The following is a 13,959-nucleotide window of genomic DNA, read 5'->3' as shown; positions in this document are numbered from 1 at the left end:
GAGGAGTTCATACTTCATGTTCACTCTGGTGGGTTGAACTTTGTTTAGAAAAATAGACTCGTTGGCTGAGGGACCAGCCCTCGGTCTTGAAATGAACCGCATTCCTTGAACCTGTGAACTGAAACTGTTCCCTTTTCCCCTTATAATTTGTTGGTTTTATTACTTTTGCTACAAGTAATGGCTTAAAAAGCAACTGTAACAGTCTGTAGGGCCTCCTCAGTGGAGAAGAGGACGTCCTACCCCTTATAAAAAAGGAAACTTGCCTTTCAGGTGTGCTCTGAACACACTGGGGAATGCACAGTATCCCAAAGTAGCTCTTTATGTTTTGGGACTTTCTTTTGGTGGGAAGAATGCAGCTGGCAGAGGTCAGCTCCTGTGCACCTGAAGCTCCACACCTCTGCCAGCTGCCTTCAGTCCTTGCTAACTGGGAGCTGGGGAAGTCCAAACAGACCAGAGCAGTCCATCAGGTAACGAGGACAACAAACGCTACATCCCAGGAAGGGAATTATTCACTGACAGAAAGTGTAGTTTTCCTGCTGGCTTTATTTCCAAGATGCCCAGCGAGGCTCAGGGCTGAAAGCCTGGCACCAATATTTCATTCCCTCTGGACAAGCAGAAGGGCAGGACCTGCCTTAGGGGCTCCAGGAGCACTGGGCTGCTTCTCCCAGCATCTCCTCAGGCACCTTTGATATTCTCCACATGTCCCCCAGCCTGTGGAGGGTGTACTCCCACACGCGGTGAGATTTGGGAATGCAGCTTCACTCACAGTCTGGGGTGTTACCAGCTGTTTTGGATGCTGGGCTGGCTCCTGGGAGCTTGCTGAGCTTGCTGGAGGGTTTCTCAGCCAGCAATTCTGAAAATGCAGGCAGAGGCTCCCAAACATGCAGAATGCTGCCCAGCAGCACTCAGTGCACAGAGAACATCACCAAGCTCTGCTTTGCCAGACCCTGATGCTGAACCCTTGGCTCTCGAGGAGCAAGAGCACAGACAGTTCTGTCCACAGCAGCCACACTGCTCAGAGTTCACACATAGTCCAGAATTTCTGTCTCCATTTCATTTTCACTCCCATCAGAAGGCTTGAAGTCTTCTTCCTCCTCCTCTTCATCATCCTCATCCTCTCCAGACTCATATGCCAGCTGTTCTTTGCCATCTTCACTGCTTGTTGTATTTGAGAAAAGAGCTTAAATTGGGAAGAAAGAAAGACAGTGATGCCTCTCTCAGTGCAACCTGGGGGCATTTGCAGTTGAGTTCACAGAACATGTGAGAGGAAGGCAGCAGCCTCAGGGCCCCAGCTAAGACACTCAATAGAATCTGATCAAGCCCAGAGCAATCTGTCTCCACACTCCAGGAAGGAGAGCAGAACAGCAGCAGAGCTGCAGTGCTGTGCCTCCTCCCCTGCCTCATTCTGATCCAGTTCACTGGGATATTATTGCTTTGGCCCAGCATCAGGAAGAAATAATTTCTTCGCTTCTTGGTCAATCAATAATATCAATTAAAAGTCAAATGCCACCAACAGATACATCAGTCAGAATTAGGATCTTAATTAACACCGTGCAAAAGACATTTAAAAGCTGAAGGGCTGATGCTGGGAAGAATAAATAGCAAACTTTAACTCCCAGCCATCCCTAATGCCAACCCCCATTCCCAGCCCCAGCTCCCACACTGGAGTGAGCTACATCCCAAAGAACACACAGAGGATGCAGCAACGCTTCTGCCTCAGTGCCAACTCCAACATCCTCATGTTCAAAGCATCCTTACCAGGTCTGGTGGATCTGATGATCTGTTTTATCATCAGGGACATGCTGTCCCTCAGGTCATCACTTGTCTTGGCAAGGCACCACCCGTCCCGCTCCGTGCACTCCGACTCCGCGCCGTCGTTGCGATGGATGATCTTCTGCAGGCTAAAGAGCAGCAAAAGGGGAGGAAATGTTCATCTTCTGCACTCAGATGTGAGTTTCTAATGAGATACATTCATTTACTTCCACTTCACTGAGCTGGAACAGCACAGTTGTTAACCAGGTAATTGTCAGATGGGAAAGGAAGTTTATGTGTGAAAAGACTGTTCTGTTTTTCTTGGGTAAGTAACACCTCTGATGTTTGTGCTCAGAGGGAGGGGGCTGAATGGACAGGGTATAAACAACAGGCTTTGAAATCTGTCTCTAAGACTCAGCTGTCAGAGTGCAGTACCTGTCCACATTTAAGTCACAGAGCTGATAGAACATCTGTCGGTAAGGGGGTAAGGCTCCTTCTCGGAAAATGTAGACGGATTCCTAAGAGGAGGAAAGAAGGAAAGGATTCATGTGCATCTCATGGTGTAACACAACAGCTCTGACATAACTGAAAGTACTTCCAATGGGCTGATTCAAGAACAGGGTACTTCCAAGAGAAACAAGTTTTAAGGCATAGATCTGTACGTGGAACAAAATAAAGCTGAATGAGGAATGCCCCAAAATGTCCCTGCAGCCACACTCACACCAGCACTGCTGTGAAGAGAAAACACTTCACCTCCCCAACCTGCAGCTCAGTCTGCAGCCTGTCACTGCCTTGCAATGCAACAGGGGCTTCACTCCAGCAAAAAGGAAAAGTAAGACTCATTTATTTATTCCACCCTGTTGGATTTTGCAGCATGACCTGACAAAGGCATGGTGATTTTTTTGCACTTCACTGCCCATGAAATTCCAGTTTTATCAATTGAAGCAAAATGCTCCTCGCATCTAAGATCAGGGTGGAAAACACCAATACCACCTTGCAGCATGTAATAAAATACACTCAGGTGATGTTCCATAGTGCCACATCCAAGTAGGAGCTTCCCAGGCAAACCTGAGCACACGAACACACTCACAGCTGATCCTTTGAAGACTGATAAACCAGCAAACATCCCTATTTCACTGAGATATTTCAAAATTTTGGTATAAAAAGTCATGCTTACCTTCAGCTTATACCTGCTGGAGGGGGGCTTTTTTGCCCCAGATGCACCAGCTGAACCCAGCCCCTGTTTCAGGTCGTGGACACTGACTGTGTGACTTCCTGAAAGGAAAACAAAGGGACATCTAATTAGGGACATGTCCCTAATTAGGGACATCTTTCATATTGGACTGTCACTTCTCTGTTGATTCAACAAGACCAGACCAACCAGCAGCAGAGCATGTGCTTTGTTCATTCTTCAGAGATGTTACTGGACAGTCCCAGGAAAGGTGCTGACTTGGGCAGCTTTTTCCAGAGTCCATTTGTTCATAATTTTAACCTTTTCTACTCTCCTTTGACAAAGAAACGAGAACTCTCCCATCCTCTGCACCTCAGTGAATTCTGAATTCCCAGTGTGGCTTGCAGAACTCCTTCCTGCCTGCTACAGATACTGAGGCTCAGCCAGACTCCCACAACACCTCCCAGCAGATTTTTCTCTGGCTTAACAGCAGCAATATTATAACCAGAAAACAAGCTCCAGTTTGGCTCAGCTAGAACAGGAGGAGACCCTTCACCTCCTGTGACTAGGATGGGGCAAGCAGAGAGGCAGAAGAGGCAGGCAGCCCCCCTGGCCCAGCATACCTTGTTTCTTGACAGTGATGGGCAGGCTGTAGTTGTACGTGCTGCGCTTTGCTTTCACAGGCATGTCAGTAGCAGCATAACCTAGGGGTGAAAAGCAAAATCCAGTCATGAACTGAGGGCAAGCAGAATAGCCCCAGCTTGGGAACACGAGGGCTGGACTGTTGTGGGAAGGGCAGGCTGGTCTTTGGGATGTGCTGGCTTTAGCAGGGTGGGCAGAAACCCTTCAGCTTGGAGATGTGATCTGATGTCAGTGAGTGGATGCCAGCTCTGGCACGGACTCATTAGATGGCATCAGAAACTCCTTTTCCTCAACTTGTCCTTTGCAAAATCAGAGCAGGGAACACCACATCCAAGGCCTGAAACCCAGCATCCCGCAGGAAATGCTGAGGTCCTTGAGGAAAAGCTGCTATGTGAGCATCAGAATTCCTGCTTGGTGCCTCTCCTGAGTGAGGAGGAGGATGCTCTGCTACACTCACTTGGGCTTGGAACACGTGGAGGGGAAAATCAGAGTTTACAATGCCAGATGAGGAAAGACCTATTGCATACTATGAAAGAAAGTATTACAGGAGTTTTAGAAAGAACTACAGTAAGCAAGGAGCTCAAAAGGTGACACGTTCATCAGAGAAGAAATATGGCAAAAGAGTTTGAAAAACACATAAAAAGAAAAATACTACCAGGATTAACCAGAAAGCAGAGAGAGCAGCTCTGTGGGTTGGGCCCTTTTACCATATTTCATTCCACAGCGAATTCGGAAGTCCAGCACTTGATAAATCTTTGCTTCAGGGTGTTTCCTGGGGTCATACCCAAACCTAACCCATAGGCTTCTCCAAGGACCTGTTAACTGCACAAACACAGGAGGGAAGAAGGTTACAAAAAAGGCACTACAGTGTTGCACTTTTCTTCAATACAGAGGTCCTTGGAAAGTTCTAATATTTTCCCTCATTGTCCAAAGGTATTTGTTTTACCAACTCTTTGCTCACTTGCCATGCCACTATTTATACACTGAAACTTGGCAATCAAAGCATCAAAGCCCAAATATTTGTGTGCTTTTACAAACCAAGGTCACAGCCAAGTGTTTGTGTGGAAAAATTCTGCTACCACTGCCAGGTGAACAGTCCCTTGCAGTGTCTGCCTGACCTGCAGAGGTGATTAGAACCTACAGAGCAAAGAGTCACTGAATCCTCCTTGGATTAACTTTGGTTCCAAAGCATTTCCTTCTTTCTGTCTCTTTACATTAAGCTAAGCTCAGGTATCAGTGGCAGGACCTCAGACGTGGTAAAGGAGCAGGCAGAGGCACACAGATGCAGCACTCACCATGTAATAGGCCAAGTATGGCAGCAGCACCTTCAGCTTGTCTGGGTGGACGCTGATGTTGGCTTTCACCGCGTTCCGAGACCACACGGGACGCTCCTCAAAGAGCTGAAATAACAACAAACAACCTCACAACGCTGGGAAGGGCTCAGCAAAGGCACAGCAGCCTTCCAAGTGGACTCAGATCCACATCAGGGCCTCTGGCCCTCAGTAGGAGCTATTGGGTGGTGATGTGAGAACTCGTGGCACACAAAGGGGCTTAGAGCTGGCCACAGATTCAAAGCCTGACTTGCAGAACTGAAATGAACACAGCAGTGTCAGCAGCATCTACTCACTTGTATCAGTCACTTAAAATCACCAAGAATTTCTGGGAAAAAAAGTACTTTTTCCTCCCCAGCTTGCTGCAGGACAGCGCTCAGACCAGGAGTAAGGCACACACCTTTCTCAGCTCTTCCTCCACCTTTTTATCCACAGGATTGGTGCACACTTTCTTCCAGTTCTGCACAGCGGCATCCAGGGGTTTAGTTGGGATTTCCTCATCATCAAAGTTGACAAAGATGGCATTGTGTGGGCGCCGTGCCCTGCTGAGCCCGATCAGGTTCTCACCAGACACCTGGGGATTGTTGTAGCCCTCCCTAAGGATCAGGGAAAGACAAAAGGGACTCAGCTGGGTGAGCAGTGGGGTGGTTTGACTTTGGCCCAACCTCCCCTTATCACACACTGGTACCCTAAAAGATTCCCATGGCGCCACTGATGAAAGAAAATTTAAATTTAAATAAATCCCAAAGCTTCCAAACTACATCCATTTGCACACTGACAGAGAAGCTCTGCCCTGGCTGGCAGAAAACCCTCCAGCGCCTGGAACTGATCTGTATGAAATGTGGTGGAAAGGCTTTTCCCTCTGCATTTGCTCTCCTGGAGCTACTGCAGATACTCATTGGGGCAGGAGAAAAGCAAGAGGGAACTGCAGGTTCAATCTGGAATTTTCTTTTGCTTTAAAAAGTGCCAGCGAAGGCCAACAGTGAGAAAATGAAAGATGTTTCTTGTGGGAGATCTCCCAGATTGTTCTTCTGGCAAAGCAAAGCAGGGCCAGGAACACATGGCAGCAATCCTTGGAAACCCTGCCCTTGGCTCCAGCCCTCTGGAAGCAGGCTGGAGCTGTGTCCTGCACCCCATACTGTGTGAGGTGAGCTGGCAGAGGCATCTTCACCTCACCTGGCAAATCCTCAAGTGGAATTTTGCTGAGGTTGTCACTGCCAGACAGTTTCTGGCGTTTTTTTGCCTCTGTTGTGCCAAATCAAGAGGATAAAACAGCACAAGCAAATTAAAAGGGCAAAATACATGAAAGATGTATCATGAGAAAAGGCACTGACCTGTGCTGTATATCTGGGCGATAAAAATAGTCCACAGGAGTGTCCAGGCGTGAGAAAATGGGTGGTGGGATGTAAAGAGGCAATTCCCTGTTGAAAAACTCCTCCTTCTCTGGTTTGAGCATCAGGACTTTGTCATACATGGAGGTCTGTTTGCCATCAGGGCCAGAGTGCATTGCCAGGTACTGGAAGTCAGACATTCCTGTAAGAAACAAAAGTTAAAACATTGTGAGGTCTGTAGTGAATTCAACAATGTTTCTCACACTCAGCTTTCCAGGAGCAGGAGTCTGACAATTTTATGCAAAGGTTTATCCAGCAGGGAAGGATGTAACAACAGGACACTTGATTTTCCTTCCAGCCCCCAACTGTTTAGGGGGAAACACTTCCCTTTCCCATCAGACACACTCCTCCCTAAGCCACGTGCACACAACCCCAAGGGTTACCTTGAAATTTGTAAACAGTGGTGACGATCCCAAGAATCTCCATCTCATACTGGACCTCTGGCTGGGTTTGCTCCTCAGCATCCAACTGCTGCCTCCTCCTGGAGCTCCTCCTGACCCTGAGCAGCATGGTGGAGGTGGGGAAGCGGTTGGCACACACGGGGTGGCAGTAGGGGTCCTTGGGGCGGAAATACAGCTCCAGCCTCTTGGCAGGGTCGGCGTAGATCTGTCAGCAAGGGGGGCACAGCCCCTGTCAGCATCCCAGCCCTGCTCTGCTGTGCCAGCCCCCAGCCCCACACGCTGCCACGGGCTGTGCCCCTCACACAGCCTCAGGGGAAGCATTCCTGCCCCACCAACACCTGCAGCACATCTGGCGGTGTGCTCCCACCCTGGGCATCAGGAAGAAATAAATATATATACGAAATATGAGGAAGGGATTCTCCCCTGTGAGGGTGGGGAGGCCCTGGCACTGGTTGTCCAGAGAAGCTGTGGCTGCTGCATCCCTGGAAGTGTCCAAGGCCAGTGGAAGGTGCCCGTGGCAAGAGGGTGGAATTGAATGAACTTTATGGTCCCTTTCAACCCAAACCATTCCAAGATTTTACCGGACACCGCCTGAATCCCTGCTCGGGGACAGCAGGGAAGCGGCATCACCCCCAAACCACACATGGGCCCTGCGTGGGGACATGCTGGACTCACACAGAGGGCCCCATGTGGGGGCTCACCCCGGCCCCTCCCGCCCCCATCCCCTTACCCAAGGCCGGTCTCACCCTCTGCCCAGCCCCACACCCCCCGGGCCCCCTCACCCGCGACACGCCCTGCTCTCCTCCCAGCGTCCGCAGCATGGCCCCGACGTCCCTGACGAGCCCCGGGTACTCCACGCTGACCAGGCGCGGGGCGCGGGGCAGCTCCAGCACGGCCGAGCCCCGCGGGCCGCGCTGCCGCGCCGCCATCGCTGCCCCGCCGGCCCCTCCCGGCGCCGCCCCGCGAGCTGCGGCGCGAAGGTTCCGCCGCACGACGGTTCCGGGCCCGGCCTGAGGGCGGCCGGAGCTCGGCCTGAGCTCGGCCTGTCCTTCTCCGACCTGGGGCTCCTCAGCCCAGCTTGTGACCATCAACAGATGCAGAATCACCTCGCCCGTGTGTTATTTTGTCCCTGTCCTGCTTGGACAATGAAGGAAAACAGCCCTCAGCTGAGCAAATGTTTGCATGCACCCGCCCGTTTCTCTGCTCGTGCAAGGAATCTGGTGTGAATTCTCACTGAAACAAGCTTTTGCTTCCTAAGAACTTCAGCCTTCATCTCAGCAATGTTTAATGCCACAAAAGGTGGCAGATGAAGGATGGGAAGGTGAGGGTGAGAATGTAATTTTGCTGCAAGGATACCTTGCCAGGACTGACAGTCACAGCCCCGGGAACACACACTGCCCACAGGATGTTCCATCCTGCCTGACCTTGACATGAGCAAGAAAACTCTGTCAAAGCAACACACAGAGAAACAGAGCCACTCAGTTACAAGCAAGCCTTTAATTATCTCTAAAAGCTGGGTTTTTTCTTAGCTTCAGAACAGTAACTCCGACTGGGAGATGTTGGCAACCTGGGGCAGCTTCAGATAGACCGAGTTCCAGAAGGTCACAAAGCGGGATCTCAGGTCCTGCTTCACAGAGTTCTTGTTCATCTTGTTGTTGATGTCCAGGTAGTACCTGGCCTTGTTGGTGTAGGCTGGCCAGGAAACGGGCACATCCGAATGCCCTTTGTTGGGATTACTGGGGGAAAAGGAGACACAGAGGCTCAGGTTTGAGGATTTTAGCAGGAACCCTGTCTGCTCGAGTGAGATTTGAAGGGAGAGGAAAGAGAGAATCTGAAAGTGGGACAAAAAATAGGAATTCTGCCTGCTAGGAGTGAGTTGGTGACCCGCAGTCTCCTCCCTCCATCCCACTGGCATCATGTCAGCTTCACATAAGGATTTAACTTCTGTGGGAACATCAAGATTCAGGAATAAGAAATACAGACAGTGAACGCCCTGATTTTGGGAATGATCCTTAAATTTTACTGGACAAAACCAGCAGCCTGAAGGGCTGCATCAAACCCCAAATGTGGAACAGGAATCACTCACCCGGTCCTGGCAAAATTGGTCCAGTAAGCAATCATGTACTTGGAGACAGTCCTGTGCTTGGGCCGGTAGCCCAGGGGGGTGGCAAAAGGCTTCCCAAACACGTACTGCAGATCATCAGTGTGGTCTGCCCCAACCCAGCTGGGGTACACGGGCATGCGGGACGGCTGGGAGAACAAATAGCTGTAGGTCTTGCCACTCCTGGGAAATAAAAGAGACTGGTTGAGCAGCTGTGAAGGGACACCAGAGCCCTCTTAACCCACTCCTCAGCCCCTCAGGTTGGCTTTGGGCTCCTGCCAGGGTTGAATTGCTCACTTGGCATTCTGCATGTGCAGGTCCAGTGCCCGCTGTGTGGGAATCAGGAAGATGTAGTCAGTGATCAGGTCCACCACTGTCCTCTTCACCTCCTCCTGCTTGGGTTTGTCACCCCAGCTCTGTGTGTAGATGTTGAAGGTGGCGTTGGCTCCAGCCTCGCCCCTGTCCACGGTCAGGCCTTTGATCAAATCATAGACCTGGTCGCTGAAAAGACAAGTGATATAAATTAATTACTGACCAGAAACTTCAGGTAGAGCAGAGATCTTCCTTGATCCTTTCTCTTGAAGCCTCTGGACTCAGGAACAAAAGGCCTGAGCACCCAGGCTTGGAGTGACATCCTGTTTTGTTGGCCATGCCTTGTCCACTCCAGTCTAACTGCCTGGGGCTTGGGAGCTGCATTAAAGAGCAGCTGTCTCCTGCTGAGGGTTCCAGGGGCGTGTGTCACTCACGCGGTGACTTTCACCAGCGGGCGGTTGATGGCCGGTAAATCCACGCCAGCAAAGATGTGCCCGTCCATGTCGTTGACCCCGGCCACGTAGTCGATGTCGGCAGCGTTGGCAAAGAGATTCTCTGGCTTGTCTGGGAGGAAATCCCCATCAACCACAGGAGCGAGGGCGAGGGTGTGCACCAGGGGCACTGCAGGAGACAGGAGTGGAGTCTGTTAGGAGGTGAGGAAACACACAGGTGTGGCCTGGCACATCCCATGACTCAAAAAGAGCTCAGGAAAGAACAGGCTGAGGTGAATGACAGCTTGAGTAGTGACTTCAATATGGGCAGGAGGTCACCCTGATGCGGGGTAAACCTCATGAGTATGGCTGAAGGAGAAGGGCAAGAGATCCACCAGCCAAACCCACATGGTAACATTCACAAATCATCTGCAAATACCTGCCCAAAAAGCCCAGCCAAGGACAGGAAAGAGCTGAACTTCTCATCCCACTTGGCCATGCTGTCTGATTGTCAGGACAGCCAGCCCCGGAGTGTGCAATTGCTCAGCAGGGTTTTGGCCACTCTCTGTTCTGACCAAGGCTAAACACGTTGGTTTGTGACCAGGAGCACCAGGAGAATCTTCTTGAGAAAGGAATCCCCACAGGCACAAAACCAGCAGTGTTCCTACACTCCACCCAGCGACACAAATAGAAATAGCAGGGATGTGGTCTTTTCGTTTGTTTACAAGCAGTTTTCAGGGACTGCTCTCGCTGCTTTCACAGAACAGGATGCCCATACAGTTGCTCCGAGGCCAAGGCAGGGCCATTGGATAATCCCTCTGCCACTGTGGCCATTGCATAGTGGGCAGTGTTTATCTGGTGCAACGTGCATCTGCCTACAGAACGGTGACTGCAAGAGCTCTCATTAATGTCCCTTCCCTGAAGGGCTCAAGCACTGCTTCAACACTCCTGCCAATTGCTCCAGCCAAGAGCTTGGGCAGCCAGGGTGGCTGATGGACCACACCATGGGCTGGGGCACTTACTGGGCAGGTTGGTGAGCTGCAGGTGGTAGGCCAGAGTCAAGTCCTTGGGATCTGAGTTGCGCAGGCAGTTGGCCAAGACGGTGGTGTTGTCTGTGGAACAGCCCACCTTTTCTCCAAGCTGCAGGAGAAGAGAGAGAGAAACATCCTCACATTACCTCCAAAGCCAGGAGGGGTTTTTACGCAGTTGGAGGTGTGGGTTATTTTAATCCCAAAGCAGTAACTTTCCACAGCTCTGTTTGGCACAGCTCCTGCCCAATCCCTTCCTAGCCATGCCCTCCTCTAGGGAATTGCTTTTGTACTTTTTGTAGTCCTTCAGCCAGGTTACCTTCTTGGCCCAGACGAGCGGGTCCCTCTGGATGGCCCAGCTGCAGACCCCGACACCGCTCTGGCTGATGGCTCTCTTGAACAGGCCCTTGTTCTTTGGGGACAGTGTCTGGGGGGCAAAACAGAAACAAGAGGGGTTTGGGTACAAACTCTTGAGGAGGCCATGGCCTGCCAAACCAGGTGAATGGCCTTGAGTGTTCTGCACCTGTCCCAGGGAAGCTGCCAGGTCTTGTGGTGTTCAGCAGTCTCAGGAGAGAAAGTTAAAAAGTGAGATTTTGAGAAGATGAGCAGAGAGGGGGGACATGGAAAGTAAAGGGTGTTTCTTCACAGGACACATGGATGCAGTGGTGGGATTGATGAAGTTGAAGAAGGAGGATCAGCTACAAAGCACTGAGGCTGAGCATTCCTGTCCTGGCCTGGGCAGGACGTTAATGGGGCAGCAGGGGGGAAGGAAAGCAGATGAGTGCCAAGGGGTTCCTCTCTCCCACTGACAGAAAAGAGGTTCTGGTCAGAACCAACAAGGATAATTCACCTGCAGGGGCCAAGGGGTTCCTCTCTCCCATTGATAGAGAAGGGGTTCTGCTCAGAACCAACAAGGATGATTCACCTGCAGGGAGACACTGACGGCACCAGCAGATTCCCCAAAGATGGTGATGTTGTCTGGATCACCCCCAAAGGCCCTGATGTTCCTCTTCACCCAGGCAATGGCCATGTGCTGGTCCTTGAGCCCGTAGTTCCCTGAGGGTCAGAGATCGCCCAGCAGTGAGCAGGGGCACAGCAAAGCAGGGGCACAGCAAAGCAGGGGCACCCGGGACCGCCCCCGAGAGGGATCAGCTGCGGTACCTGGCAGGTTTTCGTCCCCGGTGCTCAGGAAGCCCAGCGGCCCCAGGCGGTAGTTGACGGTCACCACGATGACGTTGCCCCGCACGGCGATCTCCTCCCCATCGTACAGGTAGTTGTCCAGGAAATTGGCTCCCTGGCTGCCTCCCACCAGGAAGGCGCCGCCGTAGATATAAACCATCACAGGCAGCTTGGTCGAGACTGGGAGGAGAGGAACGGCAGCAGAGTGAGCCCCCCCTGAGCTGCAAGGTGCTGCCCTCCTTCCCCTCAGCCCCTCCCTGAGCATCCTCCACCTGCCCTGGGCAGGAGCTGACCTCAGGCTCTGCAGGAAAATCCTGGCTCTGCTCAAGAGGCTGACCCTCCCAACAGGGGGAAGGTGACACAGTTCCCACCTTTCCCCTGAAAATCACTTCTCAGCTCCTGCCCATTATGGAACAGAACTGCTGAGAGAGGCTCCAGCGCACTCTGTGCACACAAGGCAGGTGGGAAAGTCCATCCCACATCCCTGCCAAGCACCTACCCTGTCTCCTCCCTTGAGGGACCCAGATGTTCAGGTAGAGACAGTCCTCGCTGCCACGGACATCAGTCTGTGTCAGCTTCACCTGCATGCAGCGTTTTTTGAATTCTTTTGTCTTCAAAGTTCCTGAAAGCAAAGCAGGAGGACCAGATAAAGGCATCGGCTCCATTCTCTGGTTGCAAGGTGTCTGCTCACCAATCCTTTCCTCCCTGATTCCAGTGCAGTGGCACCAAAGCCTTCCCTGCCACTGTGACCAGTCTGAGGGAGTGACAGACTGGGAGATTTTCCCTTATGGACCAACACTGGACACCTAAGGCATGGGGAGGGCAGGTGCAGGTGCCCTGCTTCAGTTCTGTTACTTCCCCGGGTTGCTTGAGTTTCTTGGGAACTTTTAGACACAGACTGTCAGACCCTTCAGGAGACAGAGAGCTTTTTCTTGGCCTCGCTTAGTAGATGAAAGCAGGGAACAAAATATTTAGCTTGAGAAAAACAGATTAAAAGAGAGAGAAGAAAGAATAAAACTTGAAACCAAAGGCATTTAAAAATTGGGTCTTACCATCCCAGCCAGGATGAGGTTGAGGGTCTTCCAGTCTCTTTGGAGGGGCAGCAAAGGGAATCCCTCTGAAGATGTCGACGTAGCTCCCAAACACTCCGAGTTTCTTATTCTCGCCTTCCACAAATCCTCCCTCGGTGAGCACCACACCCAGCTACAGGTGGTACCATGGAGAAGAGAAAATCCATTGCTCTGTCCTTCATTACTCTGGCTTCCCACACAGCCACACACTCACATCCCACCCTCCCATCTGTGCCCTGGTGCATCTGAGCCTCAGGGTGCAAACCCAGCCTTTGTACTCACAGTGGCAGCCCAGGCTACCCCGAGGTAGGAGCACAGGGCCAAGCCCAGGAGGTGCCAGCGAGCCATGGCGAGAGCAGCCCTGAGGGGACAGTCCCAGCTGCAGGGCTGTGTTTATATAGCCAGGAGTGCAGGTGTGTGCCAATGCCGTGGGCCGGGCTTGGCTCTTGGCTGGGAGCTGGAGCAGAGCAGCCTCCACACTCCTGTCCTTCAGTAGTCTGAGGCCAGTGCGTGGCTCATGGGCATGGCTGTGTGAGAGCCCTGCAGGTGCTGCTTGTGTGGGCTGCAGGCCAAACCAAAGGAAATTGCTCAGTCCAAGAAAGGTCCGGAGAAATTCAATGCAATGGAGTCTTGAGAAGCCTCATCCAAGCACAGGTGGCTGAAATCATTAAGCTATGCAGTAGAGCTTATTATCAGCAGCCTGTGAGAAGCTTTGCACTCATAACACACTGGGGAATGTAAAAGATTCAAAATGACAGCAAGCCTTAAAGCTGATTCCATCCAACAGCAGCCAAATTGCTCTTCGAGTTCACATATAGTCCAGAGTGTCTGTCACCATTTCATTGCCACTTCTATCAGAAGGCTTGAAGTTTCCCTCCTCCTCATATCTCTGCAGGCTCATGAGCTGCCCTTTGTCATCTTCACTGCTTGTTGTGTTTGTCAGAGGAGAGGGGAATGCAGAGATACAAACAATAGCTTTGATATTTATCTCTAACAGAAAACTCATCTGTCAGTGTGCAGTACCTTTCCACATTTAATCACGGAGCTGATAGAACATCTGTTGATAAGATTAGCAAAGAAGGAAAGGATCCATGTGCATTTTATGGTGAAATGAGAGTCTTCATAGGAACATGCAAAAATGGAGTTTGTG

At 51.3% G+C, this 13,959-nt stretch overlaps 2 protein-coding genes across 2 annotated transcripts; both read right to left on the bottom strand.

The window, feature by feature from the left end:
- Window positions 1-525: 525 nt before the first annotated feature.
- Window positions 526-7,646, bottom strand: GTF3C5 (general transcription factor IIIC subunit 5). Its single transcript, XM_063408920.1, has 11 exons — window positions 7,471-7,646; window positions 6,671-6,893; window positions 6,231-6,429; window positions 5,297-5,492; window positions 4,861-4,965; window positions 4,273-4,387; window positions 3,547-3,627; window positions 2,930-3,027; window positions 2,188-2,270; window positions 1,759-1,901; window positions 526-1,180 (listed from the first exon to the last, which is right to left on the bottom strand). Exons 1-11 carry the CDS (start codon window positions 7,615-7,617, stop codon window positions 1,023-1,025), a joined length of 1,548 nt encoding a protein of 515 aa, XP_063264990.1. The 5' UTR covers window positions 7,618-7,646; the 3' UTR covers window positions 526-1,022.
- A 529-nt stretch (window positions 7,647-8,175) lies between these two features.
- Window positions 8,176-13,164, bottom strand: LOC134557106 (bile salt-activated lipase-like). The gene is made up of 11 exons (XM_063409765.1): window positions 13,092-13,164; window positions 12,792-12,942; window positions 12,239-12,361; window positions 11,722-11,919; window positions 11,486-11,616; window positions 10,880-10,987; window positions 10,555-10,672; window positions 9,536-9,722; window positions 9,087-9,290; window positions 8,775-8,972; window positions 8,176-8,424 (listed from the first exon to the last, which is right to left on the bottom strand). The coding sequence occupies exons 1-11, from the start codon at window positions 13,155-13,157 to the stop codon at window positions 8,220-8,222; spliced, it is 1,689 nt and encodes a 562-aa protein (XP_063265835.1). The 5' UTR covers window positions 13,158-13,164; the 3' UTR covers window positions 8,176-8,219.
- Window positions 13,165-13,959: the final 795 nt, after the last annotated feature.

The sequence above is a fragment of the Prinia subflava genome, chromosome 12 (assembly GCF_021018805.1).
Source record: "Prinia subflava isolate CZ2003 ecotype Zambia chromosome 12, Cam_Psub_1.2, whole genome shotgun sequence".
In the NCBI taxonomy this organism is placed as follows: Eukaryota; Metazoa; Chordata; class Aves; order Passeriformes; family Cisticolidae; genus Prinia; species Prinia subflava.
This window is presented reverse-complemented; position numbering and strand designations above follow the sequence as displayed.